General features: G+C 42.9%; 1 protein-coding gene across 3 annotated transcripts in view; it reads left to right on the top strand.

Moving 5' to 3' along the window:
* The first annotated feature begins 4,170 nt into the window (after window positions 1–4,170).
* The window catches only part of mcf2lb (mcf.2 cell line derived transforming sequence-like b), a 42,735-nt gene continuing 24,422 nt past the window's right edge, over window positions 4,171–22,483 (top strand). The window contains exons 1-2 of one of the 3 annotated variants that reach the window (XM_080478264.1): window positions 4,171–4,805; window positions 20,244–20,327. In XM_080478264.1, the coding sequence (XP_080334390.1) occupies window positions 4,727–4,805; window positions 20,244–20,327 (163 nt within the window). In that variant the 5' untranslated portion in view covers window positions 4,171–4,726. The remainder of the gene's footprint in view (window positions 4,806–20,243; window positions 20,328–22,483) is intronic. The other 2 variants (XM_080478262.1, XM_080478263.1) reach the window with 2 other exon arrangements.

A 22,483-nucleotide genomic window follows, 5' to 3' on the forward strand; every position in this document is an offset into this window, starting at 1 on the left:
AGATTTACCAGTATAGTTGTACACACACTGCACTTTGTTTTACAACAGATCAGTTTTACCCAGAGAGAGAGAAAGAGAGAGAGGAAAATAAAAAAGGTCTAATGTCTGTCCACTGAGGTTTATAGTTTACTCTTCCTCACGAGTTATTTTTCTAATAAGATTGTGGAGGGAGAGAGAGAGAGAGAGAGAGGGAGGAAATAAAAAGAAGTGACCAAATAACTTGACAAGGAATGAACCGTCTGTGGGCGTCGGCCTCTGTGTCAATGGGTTTATCACACCAGCCTTCTAAAGCTGATCCGAATGTCAAACTGCTTTTTCTAAGTCCATCAGCACAACAGCAGGTGCTCATCCTGTCACTCCTGAGCTCGGCAAAGGTCTGAAACGTTGACTTCTGTGCTCTGGGCAGCACGCTTCACTTCATACCTTTAGTATGGCACTGTTTGTATTACTAAACAGGTTTTGAGAAAATTTCTTTGGTTTCTTCTTTGGATAAAGATTTTAAAAGTTCACCTATATTGACTTTTTTGCCAGCCTGTCTGTAGCAAACGAGGGCAAAGCACTGTATTGTCATTCTGCTTGTAATAAAGAAAGAGAGAAAACACTCTTGTCTTGTAAGAGCTTGACGGCCAACATGTATTTCATGCTTTTGTTTCTTGCATCCAGTCATTTTCACTCTCGCACACTGGAAGTAAAGCTTCCATAGGGAGCAGTGGGAGGTTCAGTTCAGCTCCAGGACACTTGGGGACAATCTGGGGTCTCAAGCACAAAAAACTTGTGACTGGAAACTCGACGGCGGCCTACACCTACTGCAGAACCTCCACCCACAGGCGAATCCTGTCGGTGAGCCCGCCAGCCATCAAGTTTTTTCATTACTGATCCTTATTTATATCAGATATCAAATCAATCCAAATGCACCTTTGTTCAAAGAGAATAGAGCTTTATTGCTTTTTTCCCTTTATCCCACATTTTCACAAATGGTTGTTAGTTTTCAGAGCTGAAAACTTTTAAATTGCAACCTTTACCAGGCATCTCGGCCTCAGATTTGATCTTAATGCTCCTACATGCAAAATGTTACTGCTTAATTGACTGGAGGGCCATTCAGTGGTGTAGCTGACCGTTTGCTAGAAGCTGTAACTTCACCAGGCTGTGGAAATGTAACTCTCACACACACACATCCTCACAGTGGCAGCCCACCCCCCCATGTTTTTATAATGTAGGTGTGGGACCAGCAGGTTCAAACGTGTTTGTTGTGAGGTGACAGCACTAACCACTAAACTACTGCCGCACTGCCACGACAGATCTTCAGAGGAGAATTGGAAACGAGGAAAGTCGCAGGTGGAATTCAAATACCGACCAATAATAATGATTCATTCTGGTTGTTCTCTGGGGGAACTTGTGGAATTACTGGGAATTCCGAGTTGTTTCTTGAGTTGAGGAGTGACAGTAAAAGATTCCCATGAGGTGGAATCTTGAGTTTAAACTCAGAACAAGCTTCAAGGATTCTCAGTAACCCCTCTTCACTTGAGAATAACGTCTGAAGCATTAAATTCAATCAAGTTCAGTTGCCTGATCTCAATTTTTTGAAGTTGCAGCCCTTCAGTTTGTCTGGTTCTGTCTGATAAGTGTTGTCATCTTTGCTCTGAGGCGAGCGAAACCAGCTGAGCATCTCCACATGGAATCTTTACTCCACTGCCAAGTCAGACTAAGCACCAGAAATGTCCTTTTTGTGAGCAGCCGAGTTGTTTGCTATAAAAAATAAAGTACCCGACCATCACAGGGGACGATGCATTTGAACATTTGGCAGAACAACTTGGACGGAGGGAATTTCACTGATGTTGGATCTCCTACAAAGTGGTTGTCTGCAGAAATGCACCTTAAGTAAGTAAGTACATTTTATTTATAAAGCGCTTTTCACAGATAAAATCACAAAGTGCTGTACAACGAGGTGAAACTAAAACAATAGCAGGAACACAGTGGATAATAAAACATATGTGACTTTAAAACACCAGGAGCCACATAATTAAAGAAAATAACAATTAAAAGGCAATTCTACTAAAGCTTTTCACGTCTTCAGATGCTTTTTAAACGAGTCCACACAGTCGAGCTCACGAAGGGACTGGTGCAGGTTATTCCATGCAAAGGACTTAATGCTGCTTTCCAACACTGGGAACTGGATTTATTACCAGTTGGGAAAGTTCTATTCCTCAGTTTACGGCATTCACAAGACAATAAAAAGCAAGAAACATCTCCTGCAATGCTGCTTTATTGTTGTTATCAACGTAGAGGACGTCACCCAACCATGAAATTAAGCTCATGAAGTACAATTTATTGCCACAATACACTTCCTGTAGAGTCTTGTTTAATTTTCTCTTAACATTTCTAGCAATCATAATCATCATTGTGAAGATTTATAGTGACTTCATTTATACCTTTGAGTTCGACACAAGCGAGATAATACTTGTGTGGTACATTTATAAAGTATGCCAAAAATATTCTCCTGGAATGCTCCATGGAAGAATGCATATTTCCCACTGGGAAGTGGGGCATTTCCCACCTCCCAGTTACTCATGAAATCACGAGTGTGTTCCAGTTGTCTGGGAGTTTGACATTCTGAATTTATTCCCAGTATTTACACGTTTTGTAAAGTTGTACTTGGTTTTTTTTTGTTTGTTTTTTTGTAGAAATAAAGGTATTATAGTGTATTTAATTCCTAAAATAATTTTATGTTCGAACGAAACACTATTTCAAGTTTATTTTTCAGATCCTCAAAAAAGCAAGAGGAGTTAATGAGGAGAGAAGTGAGCGCGTTGAACCTGCTGCTGCCATGATTGGCTGTTTGCTTGTTGTGGCCAGTCACGCGTAAAGCGCGCGCCCGTGCAGGTGGAAACATGGCGACCAAAACACCTTTTGGATCAGACGGAGAAAAACATCTTACCGGCCACGTGTTCGGTACTCCCGTTCAAGTAAGCATTTAGACTTTCGTCAGGACGACCTGAGGTTCAAACTCAGAACGAGACTGGTGAAGAAAAGTGATAGAAGTGAAGTTGATCATCATGGATGAAGCAGAAACTCCTCGATGCTCTCGTGTCAATATGGACTAAAATCTCTGAGGGATGTTTCTTGATAAATCAATGGTACAAAGACTTAAGGCGGTTTTGAGTGTTCAAGGGGGTCTAACCCATTGAGGTGTTCCTAATGAAGTGGCTGCTGAGTGGACATCCACTATCGGTGCTTTTAGTCTCCATCAGTAAACACTGAGGGGGTTTCACCTCACAGACTTCTTTTGTATCATTTGTTTTTCATTTAAGTCATTTGGTTTTCTTATTTTAAGTAAATGTACATGGAACTGAACTTTGGGGACGATGAGTGCAACATCGGTTATTATTGTTAGTAAGAAGGCCATAGGTCCATCACTCCATCAGATTCAGGGTCGTCGGAGGCACCAGAGGTCTTCCAGCTGAGAACGGGTGGAGGCAGTGTGCTTGGACCGTGAGAGGAGTCCCCAGAGGAAACTCCACGAATTCACATGGGAAACATGTAAACTCCACACAGAGAGATCTCAAAGATTGATGCGACATTTCCACTGTTATTAGTTTTTTAATGTACAGATTAATCTACATTTCAATGCAAGATTTGTTCTGTTTGGTTCAGAACTATTATACATGTAAAACCTGGAGTTAATCTCTCTCTTTTTTTTTTTTATCACATTTAACCTATATATTATATCATATTTGGCAGCAGCAGTGGTGTAACCTTATCAAAACTCTTGTTTTTCTTTATTTGGCCAGGAGGCCCCCATGGTACTTTAGTTGGTGTGATGTAACGTGTGTTGGCCTCAGTGTTCGAACTTGTTGAACGAAGCTGTATGTAAACAGGTTACCAAAACAATAATCCATCCTTTGTATTTAAGAGAAATCGCAACGCCCAATGACTGAAGTTTAGTGGGACTTTACCACGTTTTGCTGCAGCCAACAAATTTTTGTCATAACCTCATCTGGTCACATGGTGGCAATGCAGCATAATCTGTGATGCAGGACGTGTGTGTGTGCGTGTGTGTTTCATGACAGCTGTTATACCTTTCTTTGCACGCTGGGTGTCACTGTTGGATCGACTGTTTGAAGCTGCACCGCTGACCTTCACTTCCCCCCCCCCCCCCTTTCTGCCAGCTCTGCACAGGTTTGCACCATCATGTGTGGCGATGCTGAAGCATGCATGTGTGAATGAGGCTGCCGTCTGCGCCGCCGCCTCCTCCTCCTCCTCCTCCCCATCCTCCTCGCTGTCGTTCGTTTTTGCGCCGCATCCCCGAGCGTCGTTCTCTCGTCAGTGTAGCTGGGGCTGTCACGGCCGCAGCAGCATCGGCATCATTCCCTCTGCTGTCAGCGCAGCATCGTCTCCATCCTCAGGAGCTTTTTTCACCAACATCCTTCCACTGCCAAGCTGCTTGCATCTATTTTCTTTTTCTTTATTTTTGAATCCGTTTTCTCCAGAATTGGAGAATTGCAGTTCCATGCTGGGCTAATTTTCCGCCGCTTGCATCTACGTCTTCAGTTCAGTTTGGTTGGGCTTGTCATTGCCACGTCCCCACCACCACCACCACCTTCTGCCGACCCTTTCACCATCCTCCTCTCTCTGAGGCGTCGGTTTGCAATAAGCAGCCAAGCTGTCTCTTCTTACCGCGAGAGCGTCTTTTTGCTGGACAGCGGGTCTTCCACTGTCACTCTGGAGGATGATCCTGTGGATGAAGACGGAGGAGATGGCCGTGGGGGAGCTGCTGGAGAGACTGAGGACTGTCACCCGGAGTATAGGTGGGTGACGACAACCACGACGTCGACATGGGCTCCGGTTGATATAGTCTTGGTCTGCTGGCCTCAAACGTATTCATATCTAGTGATCTCCCTGCTGAGCTGTATGCTGGTACAGTACACGAATAAAGGAAAAGCAGGAGAATCGTGTGAACGATGCAGGAGGGAAACTATACTGGGATTAATAAACAGCTGGATTACGTTGTGTAATCTGTATGATGAAAGAAGCAGAGCGGACTGCTCAGGGTCGTGGTGCCTTTCTGACCTGTTTCCCTTCAGGACTCCACACTAATCAATCACTGTGTTTGGAATATATTTATATATTAATATAAGAGGGAAGAAACGGGGGAATAATTTGACACACATATGATTCTCTCACCTGTTTCTCCTCAGACCACAACATTACATGGATCTGTCTCTTTGAGCTCCACTGTGTCTGCTCGGGCCATTTATTTTATTGTTTTGAGTGCTTCGGGGAGAAAAATGTAGTTGTGGTGGCGGTTTGTTGTGCTGCTTTTATTTCCACCTCGTACTCTGTGTATGTCTGCCTGTTATCTTGACGTTGCTCCTGCGGCCTCTTGATTTGTCGCCTCTGATAAATGGACAGATTCATCTCCTTTGTCAAGCTAATGCCACTGATGCAATTGTGGATGTTTGCCTTTCTTCTCTTTTGATCCATTTACAGAGCTCAGCCTTAATCCAGCAGCCGCCCTCACAAACACATAAACACCACTACATGCACTGACTACACACTTTCACAGACATGACATGGGAATTCTGTTTCTACGGTTCTATGATGGCATATTAGGGATACATCTTTTTCTTTTTCCTCCTCTTACATGACTGATTTTCAAATGTAGTGAGGCTGTAGCTATAAATATCAAGATAGCACAATCATCTCTATTTGTATGCTTTCCTTCTCGGCAACAGGGAGGGTGAAGCTTGGCGGTAGTGAGTGGGCGGGTTTCATTATGAAGCGAGAGAAATAAAAATGAACAAAATTTAAAGTCGATGGTGAATTGCGAGATGCGATGGAAAAGCCATACTGTCATTTAGTAGTGGCGCGTCACAATGCTTCAGGATGTGCAGAAATCCGACCCCGGCTCTCCGTTCAGAAGGAAATGTGTGGTGGCAGGAGGACGAGAGCAATAATCGGCTCAGAGGAGAGCCTAACGCTGATCACAGAAGACAGCAGAGAGGAAGAGAGAGTGAGGAGAAGAGAGATTCAGGGTAACAAAGTCAACTAACTGTCTAATCTGGTAAAAAGCTCTCTTCTGCTCTCTAAATCATCTAAATCCCCACAATGCCCCCCCCCCCCCCCCCCCCCCCCATCAAACACTCTAGCTCACTGCAGGCGGGTTGAGATACTATGAGCAGCAAAACGATGAAAGCTTGGCAGATTTCCTCACTGCCTCACCTGTGCATGTCTTTTTTTGGTAACGTAGCAGAGATCCAGTTCATCCATCAGTCCTGCCAGTAGTGAGTGGGCACGGCTCTCTTCCACACACTGAAAATAGTACTTGAACTACATGCAGTAGTTGAATTACTTTCTCTCACCTAATCAAATGAATATGTTTTTTTGCCTGCCGAATAAATGGCTGATGGACGACGCAATCTTAATTATCCTATATTAATTACAGTTCCTCCTCAGAACACTCTTGGTTTTTAATGTGTATTTTTGTACATCCGGGTTATTACTGTTCAGTTGTTCTGCTCCATTCAAGTCAGGGTTGTGAGGAACCGATGACGACGGGCAAAGACAGAGTACGATGTGGACGAGTCGCCAGTTCATCACAGCGCAGACACACAGAGACAAAACTGGGCATTTGACCTACTTCCAGTTGATTTAAAGGGACACGTCCAGTTCAGTGATTCACAGGTTTCTGCTTCTCCAGCGGTTTGCAGCTGGTCAGTCTGGAGCAGGGGGCAGTTTTTAATTTGTCTCAGGAAAGCTGTAAGTGATATCATATAGCCACAGCTCCCTCGTGCGTTTCGGCAATGCCTGCAGTTCGGCTGAGCCGGGAAGTTAAAGAGATTTACGTGAGTTTTTGAAAGCGGCCCAGCTGCCTCGGCACCACGCCGCTTCTCTTTGACCTCACCCGCTCGCAACTGATCTAATGTTCCTCTTTTGTACGGCTTGAACGTAAAGCTTGATGCATAAATCAGACGTGTGGAGCTTTTTTGTGAGCACTGTGTGGGTGTCGGGTTGCTCTCTGAGCCAGAGGTCAAGGGTTCATTCAACATGAGCGAGCTGTGTGGTTCATCCCTCCAGGCAAAGCAGGTGTACAGCCAGATGGATTCAGCCGCTCGCCATTAGTTTTAATCTGGGCAGAGACGGACAGAAAGGTGAAGGGAAGCGATGCCGGGGAGCCGAGTCGGTGTCGTCACATTTTCCAGTCACTAGAAATGCACAGACATACTTTTTACCCTCTTTTAAAAGGTCAGCGGGCCACTTTGACCTGAATGCCTTTGCAGAGCTGAGGAATTTTCATTTATAATCTTTGATTTGCTTCCAGTTGCTTTCAGGTGTTTCTGTGAATCCCATCAAAAGGCGTATATTTCTTTTTAAAGATAAATAATTAGGCTTCAGCGAGGTGCACTCTCATTCCACATTACAAAAAAAGAACTATAGTAATGAGATTTTAGCTGTGTAATTTATTACTCTGTAGCTGACGTGAACTCATTGGATCCAATCAGCAGAATCTTTTTCTTTTAAAGTGGTTAAAAGAGTTTCTTCACACAAACATTTCTATAATACTTAGCTAACATACTACTATACCTTTAAAAAGCTGTTTTTTTTGGTGCTATAATTGTTCTTGATAAATTACTAAGTTGATTTTTTTTTGTATTCACCTACTCTCCAGTCTTTTAATCCATGCATGTTAATAATAATATGATATTCACCAGCACTGGATCGTAGCACAAGCCTACAAATCTACACGTTGAGGTGGATTGTAGCACAATGTCTATGATTTTACTTTCAGATAAAATTGTGTCCATTAAATATACAGCTCTGGAAAGAATTAAGAAACCACTGCAAAATCATCAGTTTCTCTGATTTTACTACTTATAGGTATGTGTTTGAGTAAAATGACAATTTTTGTTTCATTCTATAAACTACTGACAACGTTTCTCCCAAATTCCAAATATAAATATTGTCATTTAGAACATTTATTTGCAAAAAATGAGAAATGGTCAAAGATGTAATGTTTTCAGACCTCAAATAATGCGAAGAAAACCAGATCATATTCATTTTAAAAACAACACAATACTAATGTTTTAACTTAAGAAGAGTTCATAACTCAATATTTGGTGGAATAACTCTGATTTTTAATCCCAGCTGTCATGCGTCTTGGCATTCTCTCCACCAGTCTTTCACATTGTTCTTTTTGTGAATTTATTCCACTCCTGGTGCAAGAATTCAAGTAGCTCAGCTTTGTTTGTTTGCTTGTGACCCTCCGTCTTCCTCTTGATCACATTCCAGATGTTTTCAATGGGGTTCAGGTCTGGAGATTGGGCTAGTCCTGACAGGGTCTTGATCTGCTGGTCCTTCATCCACACCTTGATTGACCGAGCTGTGTGGCGTGGAGCATTGTCCTGCTGGAAGAACCAATCCTCAGAGCTGAGGAACATTGTCAGAGCAGAAGGAAGCAAGTTTTCTTCCAACATAACTTTGTATGTGACTTGATTCATGCGTCCTTCGTAAAGACCAATCTGCCCAATTCCAGCCTTTCTGAGGCTTCCCCAGATCATCACCGATCCTCCGCCAAATTTCAGCTTTGCCCAACACCTGGTCGTCTAATGGTGAGACGGAGACCTGGAGAGGCCGACAAGCCAGTGTCTTACACCGACTGTGAAGTTTGGCGGAGGATCGGTGATGATCTGGGGATGCTTCAGAAAGGCTGGAATTGTGCAGATTGGTCTTTACGAAGGACGCATGGATCAGTATTAATCGATTTCTTATGTTTCCTTTAAGTGTCGGCCTGCAGTGACAGCCTCTACGGAAACTACTATTTGGCACAGAGCTGTGGTGACGGTGTTTGTCCCCAGATGATGAATCATATTGATTTCCCTGAGCCGAGGACGTTACAGTCGCACCACTCTAATGTCTGCAGCCACAGTTGCCGGTGTGATGAGCGGCTGTAGATCAGGTAGCACACAGGAGGTCCATAAAGGAGGGATCAGACCTGCTTAAGGAGGGAAGAGGGGAGCGATGGGGGGGGGGGGGGGGGGGGGTGGATAATGTCGCTGAATAGGGAGCCGGTGTTGTGAGTCTCTTCCCCTGCAGTCACCTCATCAGTATGTGAGAGAGTGCAGCTCCTCGGCTCTATTCTAAGCCTGCAAACTGCAAACTGCTCTTCGCTTGCAAGCTTTAACGGCACAATGCAGCTCGACACACAAAACACACAGAGAAACTTAAAAGCTTTCCAAGTAGCGACCTCCTCCTCTTGGCCATCATGGTGCACTGACTCCGTTTGCTCCTCCACCCCAGGTCGACATTCAACAACCACCCGAACCTAAACAAGGTCAAGTTTTCATTTGTTGTTGGGGTTTTTTTTCTTTTCGTTTTTGGGGGTCAGAGTTTAATGTCTTGTATTTTCTCCTGGAATTTAATGCATGGAAGAATCTGGGAAGATAGCGGGGAGTAAAGAAAAGGCAGATTAGTTAAGCGGTGGAGGAATATAATTAGCCTTAGCAGCAGAAGGGGATTTGTGATCCACCGGCTGCCCTCTGCTTCTGCTGCACTCCACCCTCCTCCCCTTCTCATCCTTCCCTGGAAACCTATGCTACTCTGGTTATAGTTGCAGAGGCGACAACGCGTGTGTGTACATCCCAGTGTGTGTGTGTTTGAGCAGAGCGGGCCAATTCTCACCTCCAGTGTTTGTTTCAGAGGTTGTGCAGGCAGTGATTCAGCTGTTTCTGACTCCACCGGCTCTGCACTGTTCCGTTCCCTCGAGTCCCCAATGTGGCTCTGCAGAGGACAATATGCTTGCCTCGTATGTGGCCAGTACAGGAATCTCTCCACGGGTTGCATGTGAGAGCATGTCACTGTGATCCCTGAGTGACCTGGCAGATTAGGACAAAGAAGACTCCTTCCCATGTCTACGTTTGGCAGCGATGCCGAGGAGTGTGACGGAGTGTGCAGTGGAGCTTTGAAAGTGCAGCGAGGGATCTCTCTGGATGACACTGCTTTCTAGGGGGTGTGCGACCAGCAGCCAGCTCTCATGTCTCTGCATGAGTTTCTGCGGGAGGGCGGCGAGGCGTCCTGCCGGATCATGAACAGGCTCGGTCACCTCATCCAGAACTTGGACATTTCTGGAATGGGCTCTCCTTTTCCTTTCAACCCTGCCAGCCGCAGAAGCTCCTGGAGGGACTGGGATGGTAAGACAAACAGCCAGGGTGAACTGTGTGTGTGTGTGTGTGTGTGTGTGTGCGTGTGTGTGTGTCCTTCAGTCTATTTCTGCTCAGCTGTGTTTGCACCTTCACAGCAGTGGAAAGTTGCTCATAAGACTACACGTGCATAAAGAATTATGTGTGCGCACAAATTCCTGCTTGAAGATGTGGCCAGAGTTCTGCAGGGGAAACGCGCCCAAACCCTCACATGCAGCGTTTCCTGTGGGCTTCCCTCGCTCCCCACCGGCCCGCTTCTGTGCCTTTTGTGTGTATAACATTTTGCGTATGTGTGCGAGTGCGTGACAGCGCAGCCTAAACAGATTCTTCAGTTTCTAACTCGCGGTTCTCTGCAGCTGCACTGGCATTTTGCAGTGGCAGTAAGAGATTCTTCAGCTGCTGCAGAAATTGCAGCACACAGCATCTTCCCAGCAGATGAGCTGGTGCAGAGGAATGGGAACTGCTGATTGAAGCTGCTGAGTTTTCACTTTTGTGTATTTTCAGCCGGATTGCGGCCACTTTAAGACCTTTGGTTTTTGCCATTAGTGTGAAAAAGAGCTGCTAAACACACGAAGTAAAGGATGGTGAGGAAAACCAAGAAGAGCGCTTCTCAATGGGATAGTGGGATACCAATGGTCCCGCTGAACACACGTGAGTCAGAGGACATGTGGATGTTATTTTGGTGTATCCTTCGTGTCTTTGTGCTTTTTTTAGTCTCTTTCCGATAACTTGCTGACGCGGTGTAAATGGCATCCTCTTCTCTCACCAAGGTCGTACTCCGACAGTTTTGTTTGTTCAGGATGTTGCTAGAGCTTCTTGCTCTTTACTTTACCTGCCGGTTTGTCTGCGTTCATGCGCAGAACAAATAGGCAATATGTGCGTCTTGGTTGTACATGAAGCTGAGGGTTTTCAGAGGAACATTTTTCTTTTCCTGCCAGCTCTGTTAAAGTCGTTAGCCCTGAAGAGAATTCAAGTGAAGGATCACTGATCCTGCTGTGGTTTTGGAGCCTGACTTTGACTCTGTGCAAAAAAAACAACGTCAAGAAAAGTCATAAAGATTCTGCTAATGTTTGAAATACTATTGATTTGCATCTATGAGGTACCAGCAATTCCATCTGTAGTCGGATCAAACAGACCAACGCTTCAATCTGTGACAAGTGGACAATAAGATATGAATGTGCAGTGATTGTACTGTTCATAGGATCAGATTAGCCATCACTGCTTTAATAAGAAGATGCATTTTGATGATTTTAGTTTGACACAGTGCTTCATTTTACTAATGTCAAGATGATGTGACAATATGAAGAATATAATAACCTGTGTATGTGTTGTTTTTAGCCTTTGTTTGTCTTGACTCATCATGTATTTTATAGACTTTCCCAGACCGGAAACAAACATTAGTGTGAATTACACATGCAATACGACTTTGCTTTGATTTTGAATGTGCAAGATTTATTTCCGTGAATTCACGCAGGTCTTGCTTTGTGGGTGAACCTTCATCGTCTTTGCAAAACTAGCAAATGTTACCCCACTAAAATGGGGCTCTGAGTAAAAAAAACCTTCAAGGAAAAGCCACATATGACTGTGAATTAGAATTAAATTGGCCCTCTCAAGTAGTTGTAGTTTTTTAAATTTTTTTATGTGACCTCAGGAATTTAAATTGCCCACTTTTTTATCAGTCCCAACTCTGATTTCGTGTCAAAACACTGATTTAGTCTAAATTAGAGACTTTGCACTGTTGAAGTGTCCCTTTGTTTGACCTCTTGGGTTGCATTAAGTTGTCCAGTCCTCCAGACTATTCGCTTCAACGTTTATCTCTCAAGGTTTACGACGCTGATAACCTCACCCGCCCCCTCGGCTGCAGGGCAAACACACATATTGACCGCTGCGCCGCACAAACTCCTGCAGCGCCGAGCTCATGCAGCTGTAAGCCCCCTTGCTCAGACACACTGGCCTTCTTCTGAATCAGAAGGCACCGTATAAAGGCTGAATCAGGAGACACAACATCGCATCTCATGAGCTTTTCTCCACTGAAATGTATCTTTCGCGCAAGTCACAGAAAAGGAATCTGAATTGCCACTTTCTGTTAAGAGACAACGTCGGTCTTTGAGGGATCTCGTTAGAATTAAGTCTTTCAGTAAGTTTGTAAGAATGGGGTCTTTTGAGTGGAGTAAACAAGAATAGAGGCTTTGAATGGTTATAGCCAGCCAACGGTTAAATGGGGATGCAGGCCGTGTTTGAATGGGCCGGGGCAGAAAGGAGGCTTTGTACTTTTCGTCCTGAGATAAGGCGGACGAGGATCCCGGGGTTTTTGTGAGCCTAAGGTAGAAGTGCAGCACCGACCAAAGTGACTCAACTGATCCTCCATATCTCCTCCCTGTTCTCGACTGATAATGAAGCCTCTCGGCGTGGCCCTTCAAAGAGGTCAGTCAAACATATCTCAGCAGGTTGAGGACTTTGTGTTTGAGTTGGTGGCTGTCATGTAATTGCTCTGGGAGGGGAGGGATGGAGGTGGCGGAGAAAGGAGCGAGGGTGGGGTCGAGCACGACACTGTTGCTTTTGTATGTGAGAAATGTAACCTGAGGTCCAGGTAGGAAGTCCTCTCAGTTACTGACTGACGGCCGTCCGGAGGCTGTGGGGCACCCGCAGCCTGACGGAGAGTTTGGAGGAAAGGTGGAGTCCGAATGAGAGGGGGAACTATTTCTTTGATGCTTGTTGTGTTGACCAGAAGTGGGACAGGAGGATGGGAGGAGAGGAGATGGCAGGGTCCGGCCTTTTGCTGGAGGCCCGGTTAGATTCCTGGTTTTGCTTGGAACCGGACTCGGAGTCGAGTCCAGGAGGTGATGCGGTCGTAGGTTTGGTCAAATGCGCAGACGTAGAGGAGACGGAGGAGGGAAACTCAGGGGGGAGTCAGCCTGGCGGTGAGGGTGAGGAAGGGGCTGATTTGTGTTCAGCGGAGAACCGGAGGAGTGAATGGAAGTGCGGAGAAGAGATTGATGCTCAGGATGAGATGGAGGGAGCATTAGAGGGAGGTTTGTGTTCAGGTGAGAGCGCAGGTCTGGTCCGGATCTCTCTCCAGGAAGTGGAAACTTACTACAGATTCTCCCGTCGCTGTCACTGGCTGAGTGGTAGGTGTCATTTTTCAGACAATTTTCTTCTATTATATTTTTTATTTCTCATTTCTGTCACTGTATCCTTTTATTACAATTCTGTCATCCCAACACGCCGTTCACCTGTCCACTGCTGATTATTTCTTTAAGTCTTTAGTTTGGGAAGATTCAGACGATGTCAGTTAAATCTACTAGAAGAATAAAACATGGAGTCTGTCACTCTGTGAAATCTGAAGCTTTGCATCTCGCTGTGTCCTGTGTTGCGCTCGTAAGTGGGATTGGATGTGGCGCTGTGGATAGCGGCGAGCCCGTTTGAATGATTAACAAACTGATAACTGAGAGGAATCAGATAATTGCACTAATCAGATACGACGTGTTTACATGCACTTCAGAAACGTGATAATCCTGGTTTGCATGTCACAGTCCATTATCAGATTCTGTCGGAGTTTGTGTGTCTGTTGTGAACCAAGACTGAAGCTTCCTGTCTTTAAAACAGTTTGTTCTTGTTGAACGTCGGTATAGAAGTGGCTCTTCGTCAACTTTCCGCTGCTGCACATTATGTTTGTCTCTGATCTTCCCCTCATGTCGCTTCGTCACTTCCTGTTTGTTTGGAAAGAATTCAGATAAACAGGTTTACATGCATAAAGAGATGTCAATCCATTTGATCATAATCAAGTAACTTGTTATGTGATAAAGACATGATCACTTGTAATGATCAGAGTTTTAGACGGTGGTGAGCTGAGGTAGAACAGAGACAACTGCTCAGGTTTTACATTTTAAGGTTTTAAATTGTTATTTATCAACCAGATCTTAGACGCATCCTTTTTGAACCCTGTCACTTGCATATTATTTATCCGGCTTCATATTATTTTGACTATTTTCTTGTTTCATTGCACAGAGAAGAGTCTTTGCTTGTGGGGATTATTCTCAAAGCAATGCAGCACAAGACATGATTCATTTTGATTTATTTGTCTATCCGTTAATTTTTTTTTGGGGGGGGGGGGGGGGGTTGTTTTGGTTCCTGTTAAACCAGGATTTCAAGTCCTCTGCTGTAGTCTGGCTTAATCTGTGTCAGTAGTGGCCGTCTGTCCAGGTGTGTGACTCTGACCCACTAACGTTTGACTCGTCACCCACAAACGTGAGCGTGAGTGGACGCTAATCTCCTCCTTAAGCCCTTTTAAAGATCATTAGTGCTTCAACCAGCCGGTGGTGTGCATGCAAGGGCATGTTTACATGTGAGGATGCAGCGTCCATCCGTGTTATGTTATCTTATTTTAGATTGATCCTTTTAAATATAGTTTTAAATATCTTCCTCTTGTTCAATATGTAAGTCAATCCTGTAATAAATGTTAAACTCTTCTTGGTAGCGTGCATCATATGTGCTGATGTCAGGATGTTTGCTGTTTTTTGTTTCTGCTGAATGATTGTGTGACGTCACAGAAACCTGTAGCTGATACAGTGAAACATCGAGAAAAGACACTGGAGTAGTTTCACCGTCGGTCCCTTTGTTAGAAGTACAGTTGTGTCTGATACAGGATCATCCTCTCTCGTTCAGATAGCCGGAGGGTCGTTTTTATATCGCGTGATTACGGTACCTGTAAAGATTTATACAAAGTGTGGGTTTAAACTCGTAGCTAAAGAAAAGATAAAGGTGTTCTCATGTTGTATAGCATAGGCCTATAGAGGTTAGTTATTACATAAAGTGACTCAAGTGAAGCCGAAGTTCAAAGCCGACGGTCAGAAGGGGATTTTTCAGAAACAGAAGAGCCTGTTTGCAGAAACAATGTGCTGCTCTTACTGGAGTCGGTGGGTTTGATTTTGATATGTGTGGGACTTTCTGGGGGAAAGGTGTGTCTGAGTAGGTAAGTGGGGCCAGGTCAGAAAGTGGAAACCGAACCGGGAGGAGGGGGGGGGGGGGGGGTGGCGAGGGGGTTCCTGTGTGAACTTGAGTACATGAGGAGCATGTGAGCGTTTTGTGGCTGGCGAGACAGTTGCATCTTTGTGTGTGTGTGTGTGTGTGTGTGTGTGTGTGTGTGTGTGTGTGTGTGTGTGTGTGTGTGTGTGTGTGTGTGTGTGTGTGATCACCTCAGGCAGAGCGGGCCTCTTATCAGCATCACAGTGACGCGTCGCCAAATCAAAAACATCACAGGAGTGGCCATTAAGTGTTTGTCACTTCCACTCCATTGACTTGAGGAGAAAATGTCGTCCAGTATCGATGCTTTTGAAAGAAAACAGGAAAAAGAAGCCATTTCTTGTGTAAGAAGAAATTGATTGCTCCTGCTGACTGAAAAAGACGTAAACAAGGTGTTAATGTCAGGTCTGCGGATGTCACCTTCATCATGAGCACAATTTACAAAACGGTGCACATGCTTGCCTGAGTGTGTGTGTGCGCGCGCGTGTGTGTGTGTGTGTGTGTGTGTGTGTGTGTGTATTTCTATTTCTCGACACGGTAGATTAGTGTAATCTGTGTGTGAATCTCAGAGGTCTCCTGCTGTCAAGCAAAGATTTAAAACCACCTGCTTCAGTAAACACAGGAAAATATTAGTGAGAAGAGCTCGGTGACGCCAACGAGCCCTCGTCTTTCTTAAAACTTGTTTTCGCCTCGTCGTGGTATATTATACCCACCAGCCATTAAAATCAGCACTGTAGAGAATAACACTGTCAGTGATGGTGCCAGTGGTTGTTTATTTGTACAAAAGACAGAAAAGGTTGTTGATGACGTCGGTGTGGCTTCTTGTATCAGTGAAAATAGTTCATGTTGACTTCAGTGTGATATTTGTATAGGAAATGATCCCTAAACATTTGCTGCAGGTTGAATGTGTATATTTGTATGATGGAGAAAAGTGGAGCTATATTAACATGATTGATGCTCTGCCCACTTTGTTAGGAACATTTTTACAAATCTGGTTGCGGCTCAGCTCAGATGGCAGTTTGTAATAATGTGGAGCTCGACTAGATTCCTTCATATTATTTTTATATTATAGCCTTTATATTCACATATATATAATAAACACCATTGTTACTGCAATTTAGAGTCCTCCAATTCAGCCTGGTACCATAAAACAAAGTGATCTCTCTTTTTGATCAATGTGATGAAATCTGGGGATTAACTGCCAGAGTGGTTTCAATTAACTGCCTAGACTGTAGCTGTAAATACTAAAATACTCAGCCGGCCTTGGTGAATAAATACAAAGAGTGTTCAAGACGTAACAGATATATTATAAAATATATTGTACAGAAAGTAACTACCCACCAAATACGAAATATTCCCAGACTGGCTGACTTACAATCCCAGCTGATTGTGAACGAAGGTACATCCTGGACAGGTCATCGAATACAGACTGAAACACTCACATTCACACATATGGAATATTTAGAGCCACCAGCTAGACTTAAAATAAAGATTTTTGACCGTGGAAGGAAATCAGCGTATCGAGAGGAAACCCAGAGACGCACATCAAGAACCTGCAAACCCAGTCGAGCCTCAGACCAACGACATTCCCACTATGAGGCTGGAGCCCGAGCCACTTCACCGCTGCCTGGCCCAAATGAACATTATTGTGACACAAAACAGACGTGTAGCACTCGTGTTCCTTTAACTCCATCAAAAAACTCTGAAACTCTTTGATGGATGCAGTTGGTTTTTTTTATCATTTGGTCTCAGCTGGTCTGAGAGGAAAAATGGCAAACTGAGTGGTCACACCTGAACGAGTCCTGTCAACAAATGGCTCGTGTGTGTGTGTGTGTGTGTGTGTGTGTGTGTGTGTGTGTGTGTGTGTGTGTGTGTGTGTGTGTGTGTGTGTGTGTGTGTGTGTGTGTGTGTGTGTGTGTGTGTGTGTGTGTGTGTGTGTGTGTGTGTGTGTGTGTGTGTGTGTGTGTGTGTGTGTGTGTGTGTGTGTGTGTGTGTGCGTGCTACCTGATCGGTATCTTTGCCAAACATTTCCGACTTGTTTAAATGAACTCTAGAGTTCGGAGTAAAAGAACAAACAGATATTTTAACGACCAGGAGGAGAACAGGTCGTCTTGTGATGAACTTCAGTGAGTCTGAACTGGGGTTGCTCTGTATACCGGTACTGTATTGGTATCGCGGTACTGACGCCTTTAAAACGATACCATACTGGGCCCGGCTGGTACCGTCGTGGAGCATCACTGTTGTAATTTGCACCGAGGAGAGTCGGTCTCTCTGTGGGGGAAGCGTCGGCGGGCTGCTCCGCTTTCTGACTTGTTTTGGACAATCGAAGGTGCGGAGAACAGCGCTCCGGTTCCTTTTATTTTATTTTTAAATTTTTTGTTTGCACTCCGGTTTCTCCGAGACGGGGTGCGATAGCGACCCGAGATCCGCAACTGAGTAAGCGCTTCATACTCGACCTACACAACTTCAAAATAAAAGTCAAAACAACATTTTCAAAACAATGTTCTCCCAACCGATCTTGTACTGGGATGCGAATGCGGATGCGTAAATGACATGGCGTTTGCGTCCAGCCGATACAGCCGATACAGCCACAACTTGTAGAAAACACAGGTACTACAAGTGCTATGTGGAAGTACGTTGGCTTCAAAACAAAAGAGCACGGTGTCTCCATCAACACTGAAGCTCCACTGTGTAAACAATGTTTGAGAACACGTCTGGTCAAGGCTTGAAACACTACTAACCTGCTAAACACCTGAAGGACAAACACCCAGACCTGCATAAGGAGTTCAAAGAACCACAGGTAATAACTTATATACCCATGAAAAAATAGCCCTGGAAAAATATGTAAGCTATTATAAATATTAGTATTATATATATAATATAAAAGAATATAATATGAAAATATTTTATTTTAGCCATTTAATGTTATAAAGATTACTGCATAGTAACAAACCATTTAAAGACATTGGTCCTACTTAAGACAGACTATCTAATGACATTTATTTGTGTTTTGTGCTTTTTTTATTTGGAAAAGTATCGAAAGTATCGAACTACATGGTATCGGTATTGATACCAAAATGTTGGTATCGTGACAACACCAGTCTGAACACATGAGGAGGAGGAATTTTAACCTGATGTTGCTGCTCTCACACGGTCCTGGATCAGGCGTGGTGCCATGCAGGGAAACTTCTTTAGTTTAGCTCCTGTATGCATTTGTGAAGATTCATCGATCGTGGTTTTAGTCCACAAAGTCACGATTTTAACAGGACGATCTGTATAATTTCACCTTCTATAGACGCTCTTCTTATATTAGGTCTCCTGAACAGGAAGAATTTGTCTTCAGCCATTCTCCTGACGACAAACATGAATCCGTCTTCACTGTTGTCAATATTACTTTATCGTCTTTATTTCAACAGAGAGATCAATGTAAGACTGATGATAAAGTAATGATGTGTTATCTGGGATGATTGCGAGGCTTCTTACTGTGTATATGTTGTAGCCCAACACGCATCATTGAGCCCAAGTGCTTATAGAAAGAATAACAGACCTGGACAGGCCTGTACTTCACTCTTCTTTTTATTCTTTTTCTGTCCTGAAGTGCAGAATAAAAACGTACGTATAAAATATGCCGACATTTTCGGACACCATCTCTGCAGATGTGCGCAGTAATGGAGCAATGCTGACTCGGCTTTCTTTTTTTCTTGTATTATTTAACAACTCTCATGTAGGAAAACCCAAAAATATGAATAATGCTTTATGCATTAGTCCTGGAAATTTGTTTTTCTTCCATAATGTGAAGTTTCTTTTTGGTAGTTTCATTTCGAAACACAATTCAGTAAAGTTCTGTTCTTTTTCAATTGTTCCATTTTGCTTTTAGTTACTTTACATTTGCCAAGAAAATAACTGCTTTACTGTTAAATTAAAGATTTATTCCATTATTGATGCTTCTCAAACGTCATATAAAACCTTGTATTTGTCTCTGGCAGACATATTTAAAGCTGATACAAAAACTGTGATGAATTATTGGAAGATTCGACATCCAGACGCAACCTCAATACTGAAAACAGCGTCTCCATTTAATCGATTCTGGTGTAGAAAAAAAACACTTCCATGTTTTCTTATTGAGTCACTGAGAAGATCTGAGACAAGAAATACAAACTAATGTTAATAATTGTACACTATATACCATATCATCCCGTTACTACTGATGCTGATGCACAATTACGAGCAGTCGCAGGATTTCTTGGCTGTTTGCAGCTGACAGATGAACATATTTGAGTAAAATAAACCTTTTTTAGCACAAACTCTGGCAGCAAAGAGAAGCTGAGCATCGCTTTAAACAAACAACTGTAATAAAGTTCTATCCACATCTCTTTACTTTGTCTTACTGTTTCATGATATATTACAATAACAAGCTCATGTTATCTGTATAAATGTGTGTGATAATTACTGATGCATTGAATCAGTGTGTAATCTTTCGATAGTGACTGTTTGGTTCCTGGTGTAGTAGAAACGTTGATCTTCAAGTGGGGGATGAACCTTAAATCTGATTAATTTAATCTGTATGAGGCGAGTGCTTGGGGGGGCAGAAAACACTGAGTGAGGTCTGGGAGTTTTAGATTAATTCACGTTATCTACAACGGAAGAGACGGTGGAGATGGATTATAATTGCTATCATTTATCATTTAAGCGATCATTAATGTTGATCCACAAATGATCATTTTGGCTTTTACATTTTCGCGAGTAAAGTTTTATGATAATGCATCAGTGTTGTGTGCCTTACCCTAACCCTGTGTGAGGAATAACAAGATAATTATTTATCTCTGCGTTTAATGTTTTGTCTTAGTATCTTTTCTTTATTATATCTGCAAACCAATTTCCCGCCGAGGGCACAATAAAGCTTCCTTTGGCTTTTGGCTGTTGTAAAACTGATGTTGATTCAAGTTTGTGAGTCAGGCTCTCGTTCTGCTGTGAACCTTTTCACTGAGATGCTCTTAGTAAAAATGTTTCTCTCTTTTCTCTCTCCAGATGAGATCATGCAGTTGGACAGCAGTCCTCTCCGTGCCGCCGACATCACGCCGGACCTCAAAAAGCAGTTCGCCTTCCTTTCAGGTGAAACTTTTTTTTTACCTCATCTGTCTATTTAATGGTGCAATGTGGTATTTTTATTTTACCTGTAGTTAATGTAACCTCAGATGATGAGCAGAATGAGACAAAGCAAGAGTCCCAATGTTACTACCTCAATGACAGTTTTGTAAAGTGTGACTCGTATATCTCCCAAAATTTTCAAGCTTCTTCAGCCCATTTAGTCTTGTAGTACAGGTTTACACCAGCAGGTGGTGTATTGAGTCATTCAAAGTGGCTGAAAAGGCTCGATTGCAGAGATCCAATCTGGACCTCTGCAAGTACCAACCGAAAAGAAACCAGACTCATTGAGCGAAAGGACAGAATAAAGTGACTCAACACTGAGGCATGATGTTTTACATAGTGTCACTTTAATTGAATGATGGTACTATGTGTGGATCTATTGTTTGTTGTTTTCATTTATGTTCTGCTCATCTATCTATCTATATATATATATATATATAATTTTTTTTTAACAAAACAATGTGCCTTCCTCTAAAAGAGATAATGTACTGAAAAACATTCTCTGTGTGTGTGGCAGTGGTGATTTTGCAGACAAAGCTCTAAACAGACGTTGAGACTATGACCGTGCACTTGCTGTTGCTATAGCGATGAGAGAAGAAAAGGCCGGCAGATTGATATTCCAGTCACATGCGCTGACGGAGTGTGTGTGTGTGTGTGTGTGTGTGTGTGTGTGTGTGTGTGTGTGTGTGTGTGTGTGTGTGTGTGTGTGTGTGTGTGTGTGTGTGTGTGTGTGTGTGTGTGTGTGTGTGTGTGTGTGTGTGTGTGTGTGTGTGTGTGTGTGTGTGTGTGTGTGTGTGTGTGTGTGTGTGTGTGTGTGTGTGTGTGTGTGTGTGTGTGTGTGTGTGTGTGTGTGTTGAGATTCCGGGTGTCAACATTAATCATTGTGTGCAAACACAACAACAGGCCTTTTTCTCACTGCACTCTATTATTCTTTCTTAAATTGTTGCATAATTATATTTATTTCTTTCACTTTAGAGTTTGTTTAAAGGTTAATAGTTTGATTTATCATCATTTACATTATTTAGATTTTTTTTTTACTAAGCTCTAGCTATACAACACCAAAATAATTATGTTTTAAGCTTTATAAACATATACAACACTGGTAAAATTATTTTTTCTATGGCGTTCTGTGTTTGTCTTGGTTGCTTTACTACGTTGTATAAAAAAACCAAAGGTGGTATATTTCTGTGCACCAATCATATTTTAGCAGAATTTAAAGGTGCAGTCTGTTGAATTTAACTCTGCATATCCGAAGTGGCAGATTAAAAACCAGACAAATACAACTTTCCTCATCCTCCTTCCTATGCAGATTATTTAGAACTCTCTCTGAATTGTTGAAGGTTTTCATTACTATATTCTATGAGGCCAAACGGACACGCTCACACATTATATATCAGAATCCACTCACGTTGAAATCAGTCAAACCTTTTTGCACCACATTTGCATTGATTACCATGCTTGTGTAAAAGTGTCACATTCAATTTAAAAAGGATAGGAGACTAACGTAATTATAGTTGTCATGATTTAAAATAATGTATTTGACCTAAATTGCGTTTTATCCTTCATGCATCTCTTTTATTTATTTTTTTTAAAAAGTGTTTAAATTTGTTCTTTCCATCATAAACCTTTTTTTGTGTGCTTTAGTAGAGAAATACAAATTCAGGAGTATACTGTACTGTGCCTACTTCCCTGAATTATTCATGTAGAGGAGCATTTCCTCCAGACATCAGTCACAATATTCAGTAAGTTTAGCCTCAGTGCCTCCTGGTGGCCTTCTCATTCCTCTCATTTGATCTTTTATCATCCAGGAGGAGTGACGGCATGAGAACTTTCTAAACATGTCAAAAGTCTCAGGTTAACGAATCATAAAGTCCTGACGGAGTTTTAACTTTAATGATGAAATATCCATTTATAATCTCGGTCTTTGTTCCCTGGAGCCCAGCAGACTCCTCAAAAAGCAAATCCCTCCTGCGATCTGCCAAAACATTACAGTGACATTGAAGCGCTGGCAGTTTTTCAGGTCTGCTGTACATTTTAGAAAGTGACGTGTTATTTTAGAGAGAATCGGCCCAGGATGTGAACTGTTGTCCAATGAGCTCTTTACATGGACAGAATGGATC

Source organism: Lipophrys pholis (assembly GCF_963383615.2).
Source record: "Lipophrys pholis genome assembly, chromosome: 13".
In the NCBI taxonomy this organism is placed as follows: Eukaryota; Metazoa; Chordata; class Actinopteri; order Blenniiformes; family Blenniidae; genus Lipophrys; species Lipophrys pholis.